The 23,313-nt window shown below is 36.6% G+C and overlaps 1 protein-coding gene across 1 annotated transcript in view; it reads left to right on the top strand.

Moving 5' to 3' along the window:
- Positions 1-23,313, top strand: part of ALK (ALK receptor tyrosine kinase) — a gene marked incomplete at both ends in the record, with an annotated part of 722,117 nt that overhangs the window by 598,127 nt on the left and 100,677 nt on the right. Inside the window, 2 exons of the mRNA XM_083376785.1 lie at positions 13,355-13,449; positions 15,446-15,571. Of these exons, the coding sequence (XP_083232911.1) occupies positions 13,355-13,449; positions 15,446-15,571 (221 nt within the window). The remainder of the gene's footprint in view (positions 1-13,354; positions 13,450-15,445; positions 15,572-23,313) is intronic.

The following is a 23,313-nucleotide window of genomic DNA, read 5'->3' as shown; positions in this document are numbered from 1 at the left end:
CATACTGTAGCAGAAATGAAGTAGATATTATTTTGATCACAGAATGAATACAAGAGACTTAAAAGCTTTAGCCATTGGGGTCTCCACTAAATATGGCACTAGAGAGCCCCCAAGGCACATATCACACAATCACCAGGGTGTCAATGCTCAAATCTACACAGATACATCCTGTTTTATAAAATAAAGACGCAAGCTTTTAATTGTTACTCAGAAAATATTGCTGCTTTAAAATAATAAGCAGATCTAAGCATACTTCAGAATAAATGTTGCTAGGCCTGCACGATAAGAACCTTTTACAGAACATTTAATATTAATCCTTGGGAATCCAAAACAGCTAATTTTCTACCTTGTTCAGGATACAAAAGTCTTTCACAAACACCATGACTAAATGAAAATCAAACCCCAATCTACTTTTTAAAAAAATCTGGTGTTCTTCTCCTCTCTCATCTTAGGGACATTTTCATCTCTCCTCCCCAAGTGTCTGAGGAGAGGGCAAGCTTGGCTGAAATGTTCAACACTGCTCTTGTTCCTTATTTTTTGAGTGGTTAAGTATTCCAGGAACAGCTTCATTGCATTGAAAGCATTACTCTTTCAATGAGAAAATGTGGGAATCTAAGGCTTTAATGTCTGTTTTATTTGTAAATTATAAATGTAAGAGCTGAGAAGAAATGGCTGGGAAGAAATACTATATCTTTCAAACCATTTTGTAAGGACTCAAGCTGAAGAGATGGGGACTAATAGTTCTCATACTAACTAGAAAAAACTGTCATTGTATATGATTTCCATGGAAGACCAAGAATGTAAACTAAAATAGATGATAGATGATGGATGAGAAAGGGAGGGAGGGAGGGATGGGATGGATAGATAGATAGATAGATAGATAGATAGATAGATAGATAGATAGATAGATAGATAGACAGACAGACAGACAGACAGACAGACAGACAGACAGACAGACAGGTGATATAGAAGAATGAATATGTGTTTTTCTGTGATTTGTAGGAGATGCATATTGCACAGCTTCTATTTTGTCTGCATTAAAATAACATACCTAGTTGTCTTGCATCTGTGAACTTCTCTTGCAGCAAATTCCTGAATACTAGATGAAATATCTGAGAATCAAGATGTATTTCCTTGCCTGTCATGAAGTCTAATACAGATTTACTGGCTCTGTACCCCATGAGATTTCACTTTCAGTAGATTCATGGCTATATTGGTCTTTTTATGCTCCATGCTTTTTCTCCCAAATTTGCATTTCTCTTTCCCTTTCCTTCATATTTTCTGTCTTACTCATGTATGAACTTCCGATAAGATTTGACAGATAATTCAAACATAAGATTCTTCCAACAAATCAGGCATCTTTCTCCTTCCATCTCTCATTGATGATAGTAATCGATGTAGTTAAGATACAGCAGTGGAGTAAGTCTACTTTCAGCCACTGAAGTTTATTGAATTACACTGTGCCAGCCACTTTCTGTGCACCACAAGGTTGTTATGAGGAAAAATCAGAGAAAAGAATATTATGACAACTAATGAGCTAATTAAACTATCTGATTATGTGCTATCAACTTGGTTTAAACTCGTAGATACAAAATAGACCTTCCCCAGGATTACATCTCCACATTCTGCCCTTTCAGGTCTCCAGTGATGTACTAATGTCCATTCACCTTGCTGCTCTTTTTCTCTTTTCTTTCACCTTTCTCAGCATTATAGGCTTCTCAAGAGAGCAGGTCTTCACATAATATGTCCAGAATATGACAATAGAAATCTCATAAATAAAAATAAGTAAATAATATTCACCAATTTCTCCATAAAAGAAAAGGGTTTTAGAAATCACAGAAGGATTTATCTGTCTCAGGAACAACTCTATATTCCTAGTTGCCTTTCCCAATGCTAACCTAAAAATATGGGAAAGTTCTGAGTGCTTAAGCCTTTGCTGCAAATAATATATTTATTGTTTGTGTCTCAGCCTTGACACTTTCATTCATGTCAAAAACAATGCACATAATTTTAAGGGTACCTTGGTGGAGATGCTATACCAAATATGTATTTCATCTTCCTGACTCTGGAAATAGCATAGCATAGTGTGGGTTAATGCAAAAAGCATTCTATTGTGGATATGAAATTAATGTACGATATAAAACTATCAGCATTGCCTCCGTTTGCTGTTCTTTGTTGTCTTTGCCCTCCATAGTAAGATGTACTGGCTTCATTTCTTTTAGTTATCTTCCATTTTTCAGTAGTTTTTTTTAATTCATTTGTCTAGCATCATTTGTGTGTTGCCAAGGTAACAATTTCCCCCCTAAACCCTATCCATTCTCATATAGTTCATTTGTGAGGCTCCATTCTGACTCTCAGATTCTGTGCTGCTTTCCTTCTGCATGGTCAAATGCAAATGTATTCATCTTTGTCATATTATCATATAGATGCTGTTTCATATTTATCATTTCCTTAGAAAAAGTCTATGGAGAGCTCTAAAACAATCTTCAGCATTCAAAACAAGCTCTTTGAAGGAATTCTGGAATTTGGGAAGCAATTCACAGAACCATTTTATCAGAAATGGTATAAACGCGATATTAAGATGCATGCAAAATTAAAATCAAGAAGTCTTACAGTACAACTATTGAGTTTTTTTTCCCTTTCCTCCTCCACTTAACTACACCTGCATACAGTGCTTTTTTTGTAAAAGAAAAAGGTGCCGGAACTCACACATGTTATACAACCCGCCTTGCCTACCCTACAAGGTTCCATCCAAAAAAGGTGCCGGAACTCCGTTCTGAGCGTTCTATGAGAAAAAAAGCCCTGCCTGCATAGATGCATACATTTATTTATAATTATTTAGACATTTTTAACAGCCTCTATTCTCATGGACTCTCATGACTTGGAAACAGATTATAAAATTATCAATATGGATCTTACACCCATAAAATACTATAATTCTTTTCCCAAATCAAACACAACTAGGGGTGATTTCAGAGAATAGCCATGCCATTTTCTTGCAATGATTTATAATTATTTAGACATTTTTAACAGCCTCTATTCTCATGGACTCTCATGACTTGGAAACAGATTATAAAATTATCAATATGGATCTTACACCCATAAAATACTATAATTCTTTTCCCAAATCAAACACAACTAGGGGTGATTTCAGAGAATAGCCATGCCATTTTCTTGCAATGATTTATAATTATTTAGACATTTTTAACAGCCTCTATTCTCATGGACTCTACTCTCATGACTTGGAAACAGATTATAAAATTATCAATATGGATCTTACACCCATAAAATACTATAATTCTTTTCCCAAATCAAACACAACTAGGGGTGATTTCAGAGAATAGCCATGCCATTTTCTTGCAATGATTTGCCAATACTTTTGCTTTATTTCTGAATTTTTTTTAAAAAAAATCCCCATCTAACCTGTAGCCTGGATCTCTCATCTAGATACTAGTTTTGTGGAAAAGAATTCACGTCTTCTTGGATTTCCTCAAGTTTTGCATATATTTGTCGCAAACAGCTATTAGAATTTAGTCTAATATGTAGTCTATCCTATATACAGTCAGTTAGTTCAGTTAAACTAAGGGTAGTTGTAGAATATTCCATTCATCAATAGAGGCTGATTTTGGCCAGCCCTGTATTATATGTATATCATAAATATTGGGTCCCTTATCACAATTTTCACCATAATAACATAAGAAAGATCTTATGCCTCCTCAAAATAATTTTCTGGAGACTTGAGTTCATTGTTTGTTATAATTCTAGACAAAGTTACAAAATCATTTCCAAAGTTTTGGATCTCCACTAGTCCACTGTCTGATTCATAGTCTTGAAATGGAGATTTGGAGGGAATGTAGATCTTCCTGAGATTATTTTATCAAAATCACTTCAAGAGAGCAAGATAAAATTATCCAGGGGGTTGCAAAATATTTTAACATTGGCCATATAGAAGGATATTTTTAAATAATAGACTCAGAGGTTAATTTAAAGAGTAACTGCCTCTATAGATAGTGTTGTGTCTGTAAATAGTTTGCAAACATGGAAAATAGCAGGTTGCAAAAGCAGGGTTTTGAAGCGGGAGATTCCGGTGCAATCATTGGTTAAAGTAACAAGAAGCGGGAAAAGAGTGTTTGATGATTGGTTACAGTTCAAACAGTTCCACTATAAAAGCTTGAAACATTTGACAGTTGCCAGTTGACTTATGTGTATTCAATAAACTCTTTCATTGTGAACCACTCTGAGTCCTCGTCTATCAGAACCAAACAGATAGTGTTTAAAAGATGTTATGGAAGAGGAACTAATTTTATATGACAAGATTGAGATTGAATTAAAAGTGGATTTAAAAATGACCTACAATAAGAATGACATGGAAAAAATGTTACACTGGATATACAAAAGAAATTGGCTAATGTCTTAATAATTAAAAGGGATATACAAATAACTAAGTGAGTGGCCTGGATAATTTCCCTATATTGGATTTACAAAAGAGGTATATTGAAGTTTTGAAGAATTTTGTGAGAGAGGACAAAGAAAAAGTGAAAAGAAATCAAGTTCTTGGATTTTATTTAAAGATTAAATATCAAGAAATAAAAGGAAGTAATATTAAGTTGTTTACCTGATCAAGGTTAGCTACTTAGCTACTGCTAAGCTTGTAAGCCTCCCTGAGTCTTCGGAGAAGGGCGGGATATAAATGGAATTAAAAAAAAATACATATGTTGTTATTTCTGTTAACTACTGTGAACTTTGCTGACATTAGGATTGAAATGACAAAGCTTTAAGAATTTATTTATAAATCAGAGATGGGAAATAGGAAGAAGAGATTAATTCTTGAATTTTAAGGGAAGGTGATAAATTACTAAAATTGTTTAAATTTATTGATGAAAGGGAGAACCATTTCTTTATATATATTTTTCTTTACTCTGTTATTTTTTTCTTTCTTTTTTGTTGATGAATTGAAGCTGAAATAGACATAGGTCATGAAGTAAGATAGTGATACCAAATATGCAAGTTAGTGATGAAGACAAGTGTAAAGAATCTCTGGAGTCTGAAGTAGGAAACCGATGCATGGTGGAAGGTTTCTTAATCTTTTCTCCTGTAGTAGTTCCTCACTTGTTTTCTTTCAAGGGGAAAGAAAACATGCTCTGGCAACCTCTGCTCACTGAAGTTTCAGTTCATGTTGGCAGGCAGTATAATACAATAAGAAAATTGATATATAAATACCAATTCACAGATGAAACAAGAATGTTGGACTAATGGGCATCTGATTCCTGATCGTATACTAAATTTCTATTTTGCTGTACAGAACAGCAATAATCCTATAGTGCAATTCCCCTGAGCTGAAAATATTTTTCCATACATAATTTCCCTTTCCTGTGCCTTGCCCCAAATAATTTTCGTTACAAATAATTAACTCCCACAGCAATTTATTTTCCCAAAACTGTTATTTTCTTTCAAACCTCTGGAAATGATTTCTTTTTCAAGGGGAAAAAGAGGAAACAAGGAATATCTAATTTGTTGTGGTACCTCTCTTTCAATGAAGTCCAATCCTATCTGCTGCACACTCAGTGCAGCCAAGTTCTCTGTACTTCTTCCTCCAGTTTAAATTGACATGATTGCAAAAATAATAACATTTAAATTAGTTAGCTGGCCCACTATATACTTTGTGACTATGTCAAGTTTACATTAGCTGATAATTCACATTTCTAGGTAACCAGGATAAAAATACTAGATCTTACTAGCTTATATGTCTATCATCTCTCTATCTGATGCCATTCAACTCTTCATTAAAAAATAAAGATCAACAAATCACACACACACACACACACACACACAACTAGAACCTGAGAAGAGGAATAAGACGGCAGACCTAGGGAACAATTCAAAACTTTCATCAACATCTAACCTCCAGCAAAGAGGGCTCCACCCACCCAAGTCCAAGGCCTGGGAAGAAGATCAAACTTTATGGTCTTTAAAATGTCAACAGAGTGTGAGTCATCTGGATCTCTGGGCCACCTCTTTTCAGAGGTAGATGTTGTGAGGGAGAAGGCACAATTCCTGGTTCTGATGCATTTGATTGAAGTAACATACCAGCCTTATCAGCGTGAATTGACTGGAGATAGGCAAACAACCAGACCCTTTGCCATGGTGGGCTTTATAAATCATAATCAGCTTCTTGACTGGACCCAGAAATAAACTGCAACTGTATAGCTTGCAGAAGTGTCCCATCAATACACCAAGGTACACCAATTACTGGTCCATTGCATTCTAGACCAGTTAAAGATTCTGAGTGGTCTTCAAGGGTATCTGTATTTCAATGTATGGCATATTGCAATAGTCAAGCCATGAGATAACTAGGGCAGGAGTGACTATCTGGTGTGTCCCAGTCAAGGAAAAAGCACAACTAGTGCACTGCATAAAGCTGTTCAAAGGCCTTCTTGGGCATAGTTGCCACATGTTCATTAAACAGAAGCTGCAAATCTTCAAAACTTCTAAATTGTGTTAATATGACATTCTGAGATTGAAGATGGATTGCATTTTTACTGCTGCACCACTATTCTATTCCTGTTTGCCATTTTGAGGGTAAAAAAATTGAGCAAACCAAATGTCTTAAAAGTAAACAAAATCTAAAAACTGAAGATGATAGCTGGACAGGAAAAAAATTGGAGGATAGTGGCCTTTAAAACTAAACTAGAATGGAACATTCTAGAGTTGCAAGGGTCCATTGGCTCCAACTTTCACCTCAGTCTAGTTAAAAACATCTAGACAAGTGGCTGTCTGGCCTTTGTCTGAACGCATCTCAGGGTAGTTGGTTCCATTATCAAATTGCTCTTATTGTTAAAAAATTTCTTTCTACCATGTAATTGGAATCTGTCTTTCTGGATCTGAATACGTTATTTCATATTTTGAACCTTGGAAGTAGGAAAACTTCCTGATCACATCTCATATTCCTCTCTCTATTGCTTTGACCAAAATGAACTGAAACTGTCTTCAAATTTAACACCATGCCTTTCATATATCATAGGCCTTTGAAGAGGCACCTTTCAATATTATACTTCCTATCAGATGAAGATCAGCATGTTGTGAGGACAGTTTCAAGGAGTGCAAAATGCTTCATTTTAATATGGCCTGACATCTTATCAGTGTCCCTTTACTTTCAGTGAAGATTTACTTGTGACTGTAGTCTTGGTTTGAAATGCTGAGGTTTTTCATTTCACTGGCATCTCATTTTGAGACAGTCCACTATCCTTGGGGAAAAAAATGTATATAAGGTAGTTTTCAGACAGATTGGACAAATGGTCTTCTATTTATAAAAAATTAAATAAGGGCTCGTAGTCAAAAGAGCATAGCCATCAGTCTTTTAGAATTACAAGGTAATGGCACTAAAAAGAAACATTCTAGTGATTGACCAATGACCTACTGAAACGAATCTTCCCCAGTTCATTTTATTATTTTAGGACTCTACTAAAAATTTTTCCAGCTTAGTGCTTGCAGGTATGTTGAATAGCTGTAGTTGGATTCCCATGGAGCAAAATCAGCTGACTACACAGTGCAGTATCAGCATCCTTCTTTTTAAATCAAAGGTACAAATAGTATCTGTACAAAATTGAAAGGCTTGTTTTCTTTTAATGGGCTTATTGGCCACATCAGTCCCAACATTTCAGTTGGAATTAATCTGAATTCAGTTGGAATTCAGACAGGTTGCTTTACGTTAACTTGTTTTTTGCTCTTTGTGAGCAACAGAAGAGCAGCTGCTTTTCATCTGGCCCCACATTTTACTCAGAAGTGAGGAGAAATAAAAGTCATTGTTTAATGCTTTCTATTAATAATCCAGCGTAGCATGAAACTAGCAAGAGCCTGGGCATATCACTACTCATTGCCTGTAAGGCAAGTGGAATTCAAATGGAGTAATTTGCAATGGAAAGAACTGAAGAAAGTCTACAAAACTGAGAACTGGTTTTGAACCAGAATATTCCCGTGTGGCTTGTCTCTGCAATTCTTGTCACAAGAATTTCTAAGACAAATTACTAATTACAGTTCAGTGATATTGAGGCTTAAAGTGTTTGGTTTCACAAGATCCAGGCTTTGCTGGAAAAGAAATGTGACTTGATCTCTAGATGCAGAGAAACTAAAGAAAGGAATGCTGACTAAAAGTGAATCTGTACAAAGTAGCTTATACTGTAATATGGTTTTAAAACAGAGATGTTGCTCTCTGGGTGTCCTGGCTTCTGAGATTTCAACTAGGGCAGACATGTCAAACACAAGGCCCGGGGGCAGGATCCGGCCCGCGAAGTGGTTTCATGTGGCCTGCGAAGCCATCCTGGAAACAGTGAGGGAACGGCCCCTACTGCCTTGGCCCTGGCCCAGAGACCCTCCTTCTGCCAGAGACCCTCAGATCTGTCCCACTCCTGCCCAGGCCCCCATAGGCACCCTTGATGCGAACGATGTAGATCTGGCCACGCCCACCCAGTAGGCCATATGCACTCTAGCCACGCCCACCCAGTAGGCCACGCCCACCCTGGCCATACCCACCCGGCCCCCTGAGGGCAACCGCAATGCTGAAGCAGCCCTCAATGAAATTGAGTTTGACACCCCTGAACTAGGGGATTGTTCATGAATGATAAACCTATCACCTCAATAATAAGAGCGGGAACATGCTTATATTTTCAAAATGAAAGGTGAATTTTTCAACAGATAAGGCAAAACACTTTCTTAAATTAGTCATGTTCCGTTCCTCATCTGTGAAATAGGATTAACAGAATAAGCTTACTTCTTAAGGCTGTGCTGAGTGAAAACACAATAAAGATATTAAAGCATTTTATGCCACTAACAAAAATACTATACTCTTTATAGCTGGATACCTGGCAGGCAACTCCTGACTAGTGTAGAATTAGTAGAATTGCACCATTTTTCTATTGATCACAGATCAAGGAAGAATATTTTCTTGCCATCCCTTTCTTATTTTTTTCTTAACGCTGTTTTTGAAAAATTAACTGCTACCTTTTTTCACAGCTGAGTGGCTTCAACAGCACTTGCAGCTCCCGTGAGAAAATCCAAGTCATTTAAAATCACACTGGCAACCTGAGCAGACACATTTGTATGCAACCAATCACATCTGACTACTAGTTGAAGTCACAAGCCAAATCAGAATGAGAGTAGTAAGAGCTACAAGAGGTGGGGGGGGAGGAGTTTATTTGAAATAAAATTAGGCTCAACTGAATTATATCTGTTGAAATGGGATTCTTTTAATTTGCCAGAAGAAAGGGGTTTGAATCTCATCCTATTTTGATTCTGATAGTTTGACCCTTTCTCTGAAATAACATTTTTATCCTATCATGAAGTACGCATCTTCTCCCCAGTTAGTGAACTGGAAGATGTATGTGTGTCATTTGGGATGAGAAAATCCAAACTGACTGGAACTTGAGTTTACACAGGGTTTTTGTTTTGGGGTGTTGTTTTTTTGTTCAATCTGTGTCAGAATCTGAATGAAGATGTGGACAGGTCTTGTTATTTGAGGAAACATTGTTTAAAAAAATTGGAAGAAATGTGCATGCTCTCTATTTATCTCTATTAGGTCTCTGTTTTACTTTTGATTGTCTTTAAGTGTATATGAGGCTTTTATGGCTCTCTTTAGACAGCCATTCTCACCTTTAATGGAATTATGATTGTAATGATTATGGAGCAATTCCTGGATTCAGAAAAGCTTCATGGTCCTGTCTGAAGTGCCTGCAAACCAATATTAAATTGCTCAACTATCTAAAGCATTATGGCACAAAGAGTTATTAAAGGAAAGGTGGTGAAAGAGCTAAATACAAGAGCCACCAGTGCAATTCTCTCCTTGGAGGGAAGGGTTCCAGTTAGACCAAAGCTACAGGAAGGCATATGATTAGGACAAGGTACAAATAGTGATTCTAAAATGTTATTCATTTAAGTGCTTCCTGAAATGCACTATGCAACCCTCTGTGATTCTAGAGATTAATATACACATTAGCATGTATTTATTCAGTAAAACTTTACTTAAAGTTTTAACCCTTCCTTCATTGTAAGTTTAGTAGGATGGGAAGTATAAATGATGCTATGAAAATTGAAACTGAATAGCAAAAATGCAGTATGAAACAAATAGAAATGCAGTATAAACTCATAATGGCAGCATTATAGGAAAAGCATAACAAAATGGCAAATTAAATCAGCTAGCAAAGAACTGTGAACTATTTCTGTGGTACTTTTCCCCATATTATACATTCGTGTGAGAACACAAATGAGAAATATAATGTAGTTGCTCAAAGGGAGGGAAGAATGACTCATTTCATCCAGCCTAGTTCATATAAAGAAATTAAAGAGTAAATCTGATCAAGAAATGTCGGAGAAGCCTTCTACTTCTTAGGCTGCACTTGCTTCCACTTTTTTCCCCTCCTGCAATAGACAAGTGAGTGAATACAATTGAAAAAGATTTAACACAAAATTAAGAATATTTGTTGGGTCTTATTTGCAAGTTTTTCTTGAAATACAATCCAAAACCCATTCAAACTGCATTCAATGTATCCAGCAGTAAAAAGCCAAATCTACTCAGTATTGTCACTGAAGTGAAGGACTATTCTAAACAAAAGTTATAAAGTTAAAATTTGGTTTTGTTATTGACTAGAGTTGAAATTATAGATGTAACAGTCTTTCTCTTTGCCATCATTCATCTGTATGACATTTATTGGCACTGCGATTTTATTATTTTTCAACACATAAATTTCTATCCTAAATTAACCATTCACCTGAAAAGTTGAATGTATTTTGATAAATGCACTTAAGGTTCATTTGATATGCAGAAAGTTAGTAATTTAATAGAGCTCATAACAATGTTGTCCTGTGTGAGTTGTTTCCTTGGCTATTATTATTCCCTAGACTCCTGCTGAGCAATCATAGGAGAATGATTTGTGTTGCCTTCTACAGGTTTTTCTTAACCATAGTTAGTCTCATCATGGCTTAATCCTTTGAGAATTATTTCATGCTTTTGAATAGCATTTTTAAATAGAAATGAAATAAATATGGATGTTGTAGGTTCTTGTTCTAAATCGGATGGGAGAAGTTTCAAAGTGGCTTTCCATTTTGAGAGACATCCTCCACCCTGTGGAGCAGAAAAAAGGGAAGAGGATGCCTATGTTGGCCCTGCAGCCTTGCCTCAAATGTAGAGGTTACAGGTTTTAAGATGCCCTTCCAGAGAGGGCTTAATATTTTTGAGAAACTGATGGCATCCTTTTTGCTCCTTGAACCAATCCTTAGAATGTTTCCTTTGCAATAATCCATCAGAAAGAAGAACTTATTTCCATCGCATTTAAAAGTAGCATACCTGAAATGCCAGTTTAATATTTCTTCCCTAATGGATTGCTTGGCATTTTCAAATAAAGGAATGAAAATTCTTCATTTGATGGCTGGTGCTATTGTAATATAACTTAGATTGGCACCCACCCTTCTGCCTTTAGGAAGGGCCCAAGGACTTGGCTGTGACATTGTGCCTGGGGGGTTCAGCAATAGTGGTGAGCCTTGGCAATGACTACATTATAGGGAGTATGATTTATAGTCATATGTTTTACTGTGATTATGTTTTACTGGATTTTTAATTTTGGTTTTAAGATAGCTATATATTATGCTAATTTATTTTTTACTATTTCTATTGTTTTAATTGTGAGATGCACAGAATTTCACTTCTAAGATGGACAGCTATGATAGATAGATAGATAGATAGATAGATAGATAGATAGATAGATAGATAGATAGATAGATAGATAGACAGACAGACAGACAGACAGACAGACAGACAGACAGACAGACAGACAGACAGACAGACAACTTGTTGATGGTATGGAGTTTTAGTTTTATATACATTTCACTCTTACTAATATAAAATGTGCTCTGGCCCTTATTAGAATGGGATTATTTATCACACACTTTTCCCTTTTCCCTTTTTAGTTTTTCTATATTTATGAAAATAAAAAAAACATATCAGTTAGAAAGCAGCTATCTCTGATTGGCACAAGAAGCTATCCTTATCTAAACCATTATTCTCACCAATGGGGCTTTATGTTGTATTAATATGATTAAATTATAAAGTCAATAATATACTCTTATTTGACTTAATCAGATCAATAGAAAATTCATGTAATGGAAATCCAGGTTGTTAATTTAACTATTAAAATTCAAGTGAACTCATAAGTGGAATAGAATAAAAGGTAACCTTATCAGGAAATTGCAATGCAGCTATGAGTATGAAGATCTGAACTCTATAGGGAGTATTTCAGAGGAAATGAGGATTAAAGCAGAAGGCATTTTGTAAAGAGAGAAGTAGATATTTTCAAGTATTGTCTGTTTCTGAAATATTCATTATTAAAGATAACTCTTTAATATCTATTTTCATCAGGGAATCTTTTTCATCCCAATGTTTATATCTATATACGCATGGACATATATGTGCACATGGTTTAACACATGTTTGCATAAGAATGTACGTATGTGTGTGTGTACATATACATGTATTCACATTCATATCTAAATATTCCTACCAGTCCAGCATAAAATATACCAGTGTAAAATATTATTAAATAAGCATATAGCTAAAAGTTAAGAGCAAGGGTACTTCTTTGTGTCTACTAGTTTCAGGCATTTTAAGAAAAAAATAGTTTAAAAACATTTTTCCCCAAGATGTTTTTTCAACCTCCCAGCCTGACCTACAGTTCTGGAATTTCTGTCAATCTTCCACTGTGACAAATGTATAAAATTCATCGGAAATAAATATTTCTGAGCATTTCTGATTAGCACTACTGAAAATCATATTTATATGAAAATAGGTACCAAGTGTAAGTCCAAGACTCCTTTTTATAGATGTAGCAAAAATCTTTCCTTCACCTACCAAACTGCCAAACACCCATCTAAAGAAAAAGAGGCAGCATAACACATTGGACCACAGATGAGCCCAAGTGGGCAGAATCAGTGAGTAAATCCAGAGACTGGACACTTGTTCTTGCCCTTGTGGCTATCGCTCATTTGAAGATGGTTTCATAGAGAAGTCTTATGTGTATCAGAATTAGATACTTTCACTTGTCTCTAAACTGCTTTTATTTTATTAAAACAATTGATTTGCTAGATTCCAGGAGTGTGTTTTACCTGTCCTCCAGAACCTAATGCTTTCCATGTGTGGACTACAATTCCCATCATTCTCAGTCTGTACAGTTGACACAACCAGAGGGCACCAATTTGAGAAGGTGATACTTTTTAGTTTAAGGCTAGGTTGAGAGTATCAAGACCAAAGTGGTTTTATGATGAGTGGTTGCCTTGACTGACATTGTCTGATCTCTCTCATTATTCTTTACAGATTTTGGCTTCAGATTATTGCATCCTGGAAAGCTGGATCAGAAGCCATCATTGCCTTTGATAATGTGTCTCTCAGCCTGGATTGTTATCTGACAAGTGAGCAAGCCTGTGATAAGCCTTTAAATTGGTAGATTGCTCATATGTCTTGCCAAAGACTAAATGCTACACTTAGAATGTAGGTGTAACTTTTATTTCCTGCTTTGGTGCTTCCCCATATTTTGAAAAGGGAAGACAAGATGTCAGTCCTTCAAGATAGACCAGACCAGGAAATCGGAGTTATGAATGCCAATGCTACTTATATTCTAAGTTTCTGATAAGAGAATCTTACATATCTGAATGTTTATATTTCCTTTATCTGAACATTATCTTGGCTGGGGTTCTTTCTCTGTTCCTCAAAGTTATTCCTTCTGCCCCTTACACAAGGTGGCCCCAGAATTACTATGAGTTTATGTCACAAAGCTTTCTGCATTTAATGTGTTGTACATTGACAAGAAATCCAGTGATTTTCTAGGCAGAAAACATTGAAAGTCCCATTATGTAGTGATATAATGCTTGCTAGAGTTTGTTTGTTTGTTTGTTTTATTCAGTTTCTGTAGCTGCCCATTTCAGTCATAATTCTGAGCAGCTTATAGCTCAGAAAATATATTACAATTAAAAATACCAAAAAACATTTTAACATAGTAAATTTCAGAAATCTGTGTAAGTCTCCATTGCAGTGGAACCCAAGTGCAGTGTAAGTTAGCTGTGTAAGATTACCATTCTTGTTTTCCCCATAACTTCACATGTACCAAATGCAAATGCACTGAACTACTGAATAATAGATAAGTGTGAAATGTTTGTTTGTTACATTCCCTTCACCCAGGGGTAGGCAACCTCGGCTCTTTTATGACTCATGGACTTCAACTCCTAGAATTCCTGAGCCAGCTTGGCTGGCTCAGGAATTCTGGGAGTTGAAGTCCATGAGTCATAAAAGAGCCGAGGTTGCCTACCCCTGCCTTAACCATTTCCCCCAACCATTGGAACCTTCAGCCATGTGCTGTTCACATATTCCTTTAGCTACTAGTTCTTCTAATGTATGGTACAGGGACTCCTCCACTTATGACCAGAACTGGGACCAGAATTTCCATCATAAATTGGCACAGACCTAAAGTAAGTCATCACATGACTGGAGCTGATTTTAGGACCACTTTTACCATAGTCACTAAAGTAAGTTGCCACTGTTAGACAAATCACACGGACATTAAGCAAACCGTATGATTATTAAGCTAATCCCGCTTCCCCAATTGTCACTCTGGTCTGAAACTGTCTGGGAAGATTGAAAATCACAATCAGATGACCATAGGATGCCTGCAATTGGTCATAAATGCAAGCTGGTTGACGTGAATCTAAATTGCAATTTCATAAAATCACAAGGGTCATAACTTTTAGGACAGGTCACAAATCACTTTTTTCAAGGCCATTGTAATTTTGAATTATTGTTAAATGAATGGTCATTAAGTCCAGGGCTACCTACATTTATTACTTAGCTATTTTACAACCACACTCCATAGCATTCCAAAAGAAACCTCTCCTTTCTTTTTAATGAATTTCATTTGCTTGCACTTTTTGTGCACTAATGCAAATACTGTTCAATTTTAGCATCTGCAATTAGAAATATAAAGAAAGAATATAAAGAAAGAAAAACTACTATTATGAAAATTATATAAATTTGCTGTAACTGGGTGGTTATACAGCATTTACTGGAATTTTTCAACTATAATAAATATGTCCCTTTACCTTCTTTCTTTCTTTCTTTCTTTCTTTCTTTCTTTCTTTCTTTCTTTCTTTCTTTCTTTCTTTCTTTCTCTCTCTCTCTCTCTCTCTCTCTCTCTCTCTCTCTCTCTCTCTTTCCTTCTTTCTTTCCCCCTCTATTTATTTCAAATCATGCTATAGCAATAATAGATGCCAGACTATCTTTCTCTTTAACACTATGTGTATTCTGGTTGCAATCATTTGGCCTGGTTTGATTCACCAGCTGTTGCTCTCCTAACTTTTTCAGGCCTACACACATAGCCCTACCCAGTCAAAAACCAGACTGCTTTTTGTGTTTCAGTCAATGAAGAGAAGACATCTCGACACAACAGACCAGATGCAGGCAATCTGCTCTATGAAAGAGGTAGGGGAGAAGGACATTTTGAAGAAAAACCCACACAATTTCCTGTTTCAGTTGGCGTTGCAGGTAGGATATTGGCTTCTTGACAATGATTTCAGAAAGATTGAACCATTCACAAGTGTGCAGATTTCCAGTGCAGTGTTGGTTAGAAGGCAAACAACAAAAAGAGAAATACTGATACCAGATAACCAACATCAGTATCAGTCAATAACAATTGAAGTTAAATACCAGCCCATCTACACACCTTAAAGATCAAAGGTATCAATCAACATAAATAATTAAAATATCCAACTGTTCAAAAGCATCATTAAAGAAAAATATTCTGAACTAAAAATGGAATTCAGGAAGAACTGAGGTGTTACCTTATAGCTTAGAATATGTAGGAGACATTGAGATAATCATGAATGGAATTCTTCAGTTCATTCTCCAGGTTCTATCTAGGAAGTCATGTTGTTGTTATATAGACAAAAATGTGAAATCACAGCTGCCGGTTCTTTAGCTAATATTGACCTTCATATGCATTGCCTTCTTTCCAAGTGTTGTTATTGCTAGAATATAGACAAAAATGTGAAATCACAGCTGTCAGTTCTTTAGCTGTTGTTGGCTTTCATACACATCAATTATAATATAGACAAAAAATGTGAAATCACAGCTGTCAGTTCTTTAGCTGTTGTTGGCTTTCATACACATCATGATCTTCCCAACAACCTACTGTATATCTGCTGATAACCACTGGAACTACCATGGTTGGTTTATGCCATAATCTTTCAATTTTAATTTTCAGATCACAATACTTTGTGATCTTCTGCAATTCTTTGACTTCTATTCTACTGTCTCCTAGTATTGCCACATCAATTATTCACATTTTCTTCTTTTTAACCACAGTTAAATCATCAAGACTTATCAGTTTGTATTTGGAAATACCGCAATATTTTAACCTGTTTATTTTTAAGTACTTTTTCAATTCTTATGTTCCCAACAATTTTTCATTTTTACTGATGTTCCAGTGAATCATTTTGGTGACTCTGTTATACTGTATCATTTATAATCAGTTTGTGTGATTGTCTTGCACGAGCTGAGTATGTGAGCTATTGTTTCTTCTGTTTCTTTGCACAATCTGCATTTTGAATCATTAGACAATTTTTCAGTTCTGACCTTGATTGCATTAGTTCAAATAGCTTGCTCTTGACCAGCTAAAATCAAGCCTACAAAATCATTTTTAAATATTCCAGTTATAAGCTATTGCCAGGATTTAGCTTTATCCACTTTTCATTTGAACTTTCTAGAAATTGAACATGTAATGTTTTTATTACCAGCATTCTGTGTGTGTTTTTATTACATTATTTCAATATTCATGTTTGTTTGTTTCACATTTCGTAAGTTCCAGTTTTGCAGCAATACGTGTTCTTGGTTCTTTTACATAATCAGCCAATGCATGCTTTTCCTCTTTGACAGTTGGTTGGACTTGAGGTGAAGCTCAAGCTCTGTTGCTGCAGCACAGGTATCACTACAGAGATGTAATGCAAAATGAATAGTTATTAGCTTTTTATATTTTTTTTTTGGTTCAAACAGTCCAGTTCAAGTTGTGTCCATTTAATGATACCAGCTATGTATGGCCCAGGTATTGATGGCTTTGATGGTGTTTCCCCTGTTCAGTTTTTTCTTTAGTACTTTTCTCACTCTTTTAATGTATTCTTTACTAATCACATTTTCAACTTGTCCATGCTTGTTGTTATCCAACTGTAAAATGCCCAAACATAAAACTTATATTTGATTTATAAATATTATATTTTATAATTACAGGTCATCCTCGCTTATTGACCATTTATTCAGTGACCATTCAAAATTATGATGGTGCTGAACAAAGACATTTATGATTGGTGCCAAGCTTACAGCCACTGCAGGGCCCCCTGATCACGTGATTGCAATCTGGGTACCTGGCAACCTGTTTGCACTTACCCTTTATATTTCAGAATGACATAACACTTGTAAACCCAAGGCTGCTTTATGAGAACTATAGCATACTCTAAGCAGTTGCATTGTGGCTTGGAAATGCCAAGGTCCCTAAACTAGACCTCTTCCCACTTCTTACTCTACCCAACCCTGTGCTCTTCTGGACACAATAGTAGTCATCTGCTTGTGTCCCTCAGCCAATCCCTAAACTTCCCCTCTTCCATTCCTGGCTAAGCCAGCAATATCTATCTTCTGCCTACTTCCTGAATATACTGTATGAGGTGAAGCAGGTAACAGAGGAGGTGCAGGAAGGGGGAAATGATAACAAAGGTGCAGGGGCTGAATGGCAGCCACTGGCTGTCACCAAGTGATGCATAGGAAGTGTTCTCTTGTCTGCTTGATCACCTAATGCCCTCCCCCCACTGCCCCGAAGCTCAAGACTCTCCCATATAAGCAATTGGGAGAATCTTTTTTCCCAGGATCTGGTACGAAGGAGGATGGGACGACATATTTAGGCTACATTCCTGGTGGCTATTAAGTGGTCACAAAGAGATATAGAAAACTCTTTATTTGTCTGCTTTTTTACAGCCCAGGTCTGATAGCTCCTTGAAAAAAAGGGTATGAGTAAAATGAGAAAACCAAGGAGTCATAAGAAAAAAATGTGAAAGAGGTAGAGATTGCAAACCAAGATTGTGTTGTTGATCAAAGAGAGATGTTGCTTACTTATGTATATACATACCTACATGCATATTTATCATGCTATTTCTTTGTGGGGTAAGCAACCTAGTCAGAGTTCAGAAAGGTAGCAAAAAAAGATAGCCACAACAACAAAAAAGATAGCCAAAAAGATTAAAAGCATGAGATATTTTCTTCAGGGAGGTTGATCTAATTTCTACAGGACTAGTTTACTTTCTCTGCCTGTACCCATTCTACATTTATTGTAAATTTCACCCTTCTTTCCTTTTCTTCCTCTATGACTATTTTTATCCTAATCCTCTCTTGACAGTACCAAAAATGGTCTGTCCCACATTTATGCCATTCTTGTCTCTTTCCCTAATTCTCAACTTATTCTTTTAAATAATGAAAATGATCATGTTTTAGATTTATATGCATCCCTGCTCCAGTTCTACAAAAGAATACAAATGTTTAAGATTTGTATATGAATCATATGAGAATTGTAGGACAACCATGGCCTCGATAATTGAGAATCACCATAGATACAAATCATATGAAAACTTTTTTGAAGCAGATGCTCACCAGTTTACATTTCCATTCCTTCTGGCCAAAATATATCCAAACTGACAGCATTATATGCTTCAAGGATACTAACCTAAGCCCAGTTTTATCCCAAATATATTCATGCTCTTCTTTGCAAAGTAAGATCATTAATCTAGAGAGTACCTTGCAAGCCAACATGAATGGGTTGCCAGCACCTCATGAATGCAGAGCTACATCAGCATGCTGAGAATGCATTTAGCACACATGATTGGGTATTTTCTCTTATTTGTGATAGCTGTTCCTTGATGGTTGCATGTCCCTCATCATAAAAGTGACAGTCTTGCATTCCTGCTGGAAACTAAAATTGATTTGGCTACAGCTCTGCAGGAGCTATCTGCTTTCAGTTTGAAAATAAAGCTAAGAGGAACAGCAGGGATGGAGATGAAGATAAGTTCTCCAGCACAGCAAAATCATCTATTTACTTTCCTAGAACAGCCTAATTACTTGTCCACAGGATAAAATTAGATGTCAGCAACAAGAAGGAGTAAGCAGCAAAATAACATCAAGAGTTACAGATAAGGTACTTATTTATTTATAAGTTACTATATACTAGTTACTCTTCAGCAAAAGCTCCTAGAACAGTTTGCAAGAATTTTAAAAAAGTCAACAAATATCAAACAATAAAATGTGCCCTAAATTCCAGCAAAAAATAAACTAAGTGCAAATAAACAACTCTAAAAGCAGATATTATATTGTGATTTACATTGACAACTGTGCAAGTTCACACAGAAGAAACGCCTGGACAGAGTCACTGTTTCCTGCCCAGAGGTTCTCTAAAGTTTCAAGGTTTCTACTGAATCCTTCTTTAGTCTGAAGTCAAGTGATTGTCTCAGGCTGATAACAGAGAAATCTTCTATAGTTTTTATATCAGTTTTCACTCAGTTTGAGAAATGAACATTTCAAAAGAACTTCCCCAGTGCGAGGGAATTCATCGCTAAAGTGGACTATGCTATTCTTGTGTTTATTTTGTTATGAGATGGCCAAGACGTATGAGTGAATCTCTCATCTGTTATTACACAATAATTTATTCAGTCATCCACAGCTTCAAGAGAAGTCATTGTGAGAGAAGTTCTGGACTTTTTCATTGGTGGTGCTGCTATCATCATTAAACAGAAATTGTTGGAGATTTTTTTTGTGAAATGTTTAGAAAAGCCATTTATGACCAGGTCTAATTTTTAGAACTTCCAGTCACACTGACCATTTGGATCTATGCTCTAAGAGAGATGTCTGCAAAATTTTATAATAAAAAGAATAAAATGTCAAGATGGTGGCCACAACAGTATGTTTGAAGTTCCTCCTGATATACATAAGACAATGATTGTGCCATCATGACACTGCTAATGCTCAGATGTAGAAAAGCAACCATCAAAATAAGATGCTTTTGTCTTGTTCTCACAATTACAGAATCCAACAAATCACTCTTGAAATATGCCAGCCATTAAAAATAAAGAAGAAGAAAAAAACAATTAAATCACCATAGCATAATATTTTAATATTTATGCTACATTTATTTTCCTTCTCCATTTTGGGTTATGTTTGAGGAGCCTTGTGAGAAAGCCTGTGTCTGCCATTTTTTTTTTATTTTAATCCTATTTATATCCCGCCCTTCTCCGAAGACTCAGGGTGGCTTACAATCTAAGCACAAATCAAATGCGCTTAGCAATAGCCTTCATTCTATGTATATGCCTGCTTATTAGGGCTTTTGCTCCCCCCAAGCGGCATTATTACAAAGTCAGCTTAATTGCCCCCAACAATCTGGGTCCTCATTTTACCTACCTCGGAAGGATGGAAGGCTGAGTCAACCTTGAGCCTGGTGGGATGCGAACCTGCAATAATTGCAGGCAGCTGGTGTTACTTAAGGAGGCATTAGCCCACTGCTCCACCAAGGCTCTTTTTGTTCTTAAGTTCTTAATAGAAAGAAAGGTTTATAGAAACTGACTAAGTTACCTTTTCCATAAATTAAAAATAGATGTAAAATTGATTCTGAAAAGAAAGATATTCTTGGTTGTCTTAGGGAGCTTGGATGTCTTTTCCTCTCAGCCTTTTTGAAGTCTGACATAATAAATGATATTAAATGAAAGCACTTTAGGAAGAAAAAAAATCAAGCCTACTTTATTCCTCCTGGGAAGAATGATACTTCAAGCACAGACTATCCTGCTGTTCTATGGCAGCAGTATAAGGTGGCAGAATACAATATCCGTTCTGCATAAGATATATTGCAAATGTAAGCAACTGCTTAAGAAGCCATATTGACCTTTTTTGCCAGATCTGATGCCACTGATCCATGAAGCAGCATTTCAGATAGTCTTTTTTATTTTGAAAGTTCTGGACATACACTCCTACTCATGAAGTCAGCAGATCTATCTCTGGAGCTTTTACAAATGGCATTTACAAATTTCATCAGATATAATAAATCTATTTTGAAAAAAGAGAGAGAATAGCAGTTTTTCTTTTTAAACATAATCACGATTCACAGCTTTAATCCACGTTACAGCAAACAATGGTGCAACTGTTGCTGTAATTCAATAGGCTACCCAGAAAATAGAACCACAAAACCCCCGTTACATGAGCATGCACTTTATCTATTTACTTATTACTGACATTTTAGTGTCATTCCAATCCAAATGCCTCTGACTGATACACAGTAGGAGCAGAGATTAATAACAATACAACAAACAGAAAATAATGTAACATAAACCAAACTATAATGGTGTTACCAAACAGGAGCAGATCCAAACTTATCTTTTCCCTAAATAGTTTCAACTTTTCACAGAAGTTATACAAGGAAGCTGAACAGGGTCCTGTATATCTGTGGGAAAATTACTCCAGAAGAATAGACTATTTTTAGAAATAATAACTTACTTTCCAGTTATTCCTACCTTTAGTTTCCTATCCTAAACAGTACCTGGCTAAGATTAACTGAACTCTTAATCCACAGCTCCTACTCTTAAACAAAGGTCTTTGCTGAAAATCTTCATTAAGAGCTTTGTGGACATCTAGAAATAGCAGTAGCACTTAGACTTATATGCCGCTTCACAGTGCTTTACAGCCCTCTCTAACCAGTTTATAGAGTCAGTATATTGCCCCTAACAATCTGGGTCCTCATTTTACTGACTTCAGAAGGATGGAAGGCTGAGTCATTCTTGAGGCAGTGAGAATCGAACTGCCAAACTGCTGGCAGCCGGCAATCAGCAGAAGTAGCCTGCAGTATTGCATTCTAACCATTGCACCATCATGGCTCTTATCTAAATATAAGCACTTCATAAAACCTCTGGAGTGAGGTGCATTACAAATCAAATAAATAAGTCAAGGAGAGAAGCAAGGAGGAACTTCCTGACAGTTAGAACAATTAACCAGTGGAACAACCTGCCTCCAGAAGTGGTGAATCTCCAACACTGGAAGTTTTTAAGAAGAGACTGGACAGCCATTTGTCTGAAATGGTATAGGGTTTCCTGCCTAAGAGGGGGTTGGACTAGCAGGGGGTTGGACTTCCAACTTATTGTTGTTGTTGTTGTTGTTGTTGTTGTTGTTGTTATACATCAATTGAGTCACTTCTATGTATATGTCTGCATGTCAAATAACACCAACATATTCTGGCCCCTCTCTCCCTCTCCAGGATAGCAGGTAGAAAGTAGGGGTTGGATGGGGGAATGTTGTTGTTGTTAGTTGTGAAGTTGTGTCCAACCAATTGCAACCCCATGGACAATGTTCCTCCAGGCCTTCCTGTTCTCTACCATCTTCTGGAGTCCATTTAGGCTCACGCCTACTGCTTCAGTGACTCCATCCAGCCACCTCATTCTCTGTCATCCCATTCTTCTCTTGCCCTCAACCTTTCCCAGCATTAGGCTCTTCTCCAGTGAGTCCTTCCTTCTCATTAGGTGGCCAAAGTATTTGAGTTTCAACTTCAGGATCTGGCCTTCTAAAGTGCAGCATCATAGTTCAAAGGCCTCAATTCTTTGGTGCTCAGCCTTTCTTATGGTCCAACTTTCACAGCCATACATTGCAACTGGGAAGACATAGCCTTGACTATACGCACTTTTGTTGGCAGGGTGATGTCTCTGCTTTTTAGTGTGCTGTGTAGATTTGCCATGGCTTTCCTCCCCAGGAGCAAGCGTCTTTTAATTTCTTGACTGCAGTCCCCATCTGTGGAGATCTTGGAGTCCAGGAAAATAATATCTGTCACTACCTCCATTTCTTCCCCATCTATTTATCAGGAATTGAGAGGGCCGGATGCCATGATCTTGGTTTTCTTAATGGGGGAATATCAGACTTTTAATAACCATCTTGAGCCCATGGTAATGGGGGATCATCCACAGTCCCATCCAGTGAGATGGGGAGGATTTTGGTCTGGCCAATAGCTACTGGCTGAGCTAGCCATTAAAATATCCTAACAAAAGTAAATATGTGTGGGCCTTCAAGTCAATGCTGACTCCTAGCAACCACCTGGACAAATCCCTGCATTTTTCTTGGCAAGTTTCAAAAATAGCTTGATATTACTTGTTTCCTAGAGCTGGAAGAGAATGACTGCCCCAAGGCTCCCTGCTGACTTTGTGCCTAAATTGGGACTAGACCCATAG

Source organism: Vipera ursinii (assembly GCF_947247035.1).
Source record: "Vipera ursinii genome assembly, chromosome: 1".
Taxonomy (NCBI): domain Eukaryota; kingdom Metazoa; phylum Chordata; class Lepidosauria; order Squamata; family Viperidae; genus Vipera; species Vipera ursinii.
Note: the sequence above shows the minus strand (reverse complement) of the source record. Positions and strands in the feature narration are given on the sequence as shown.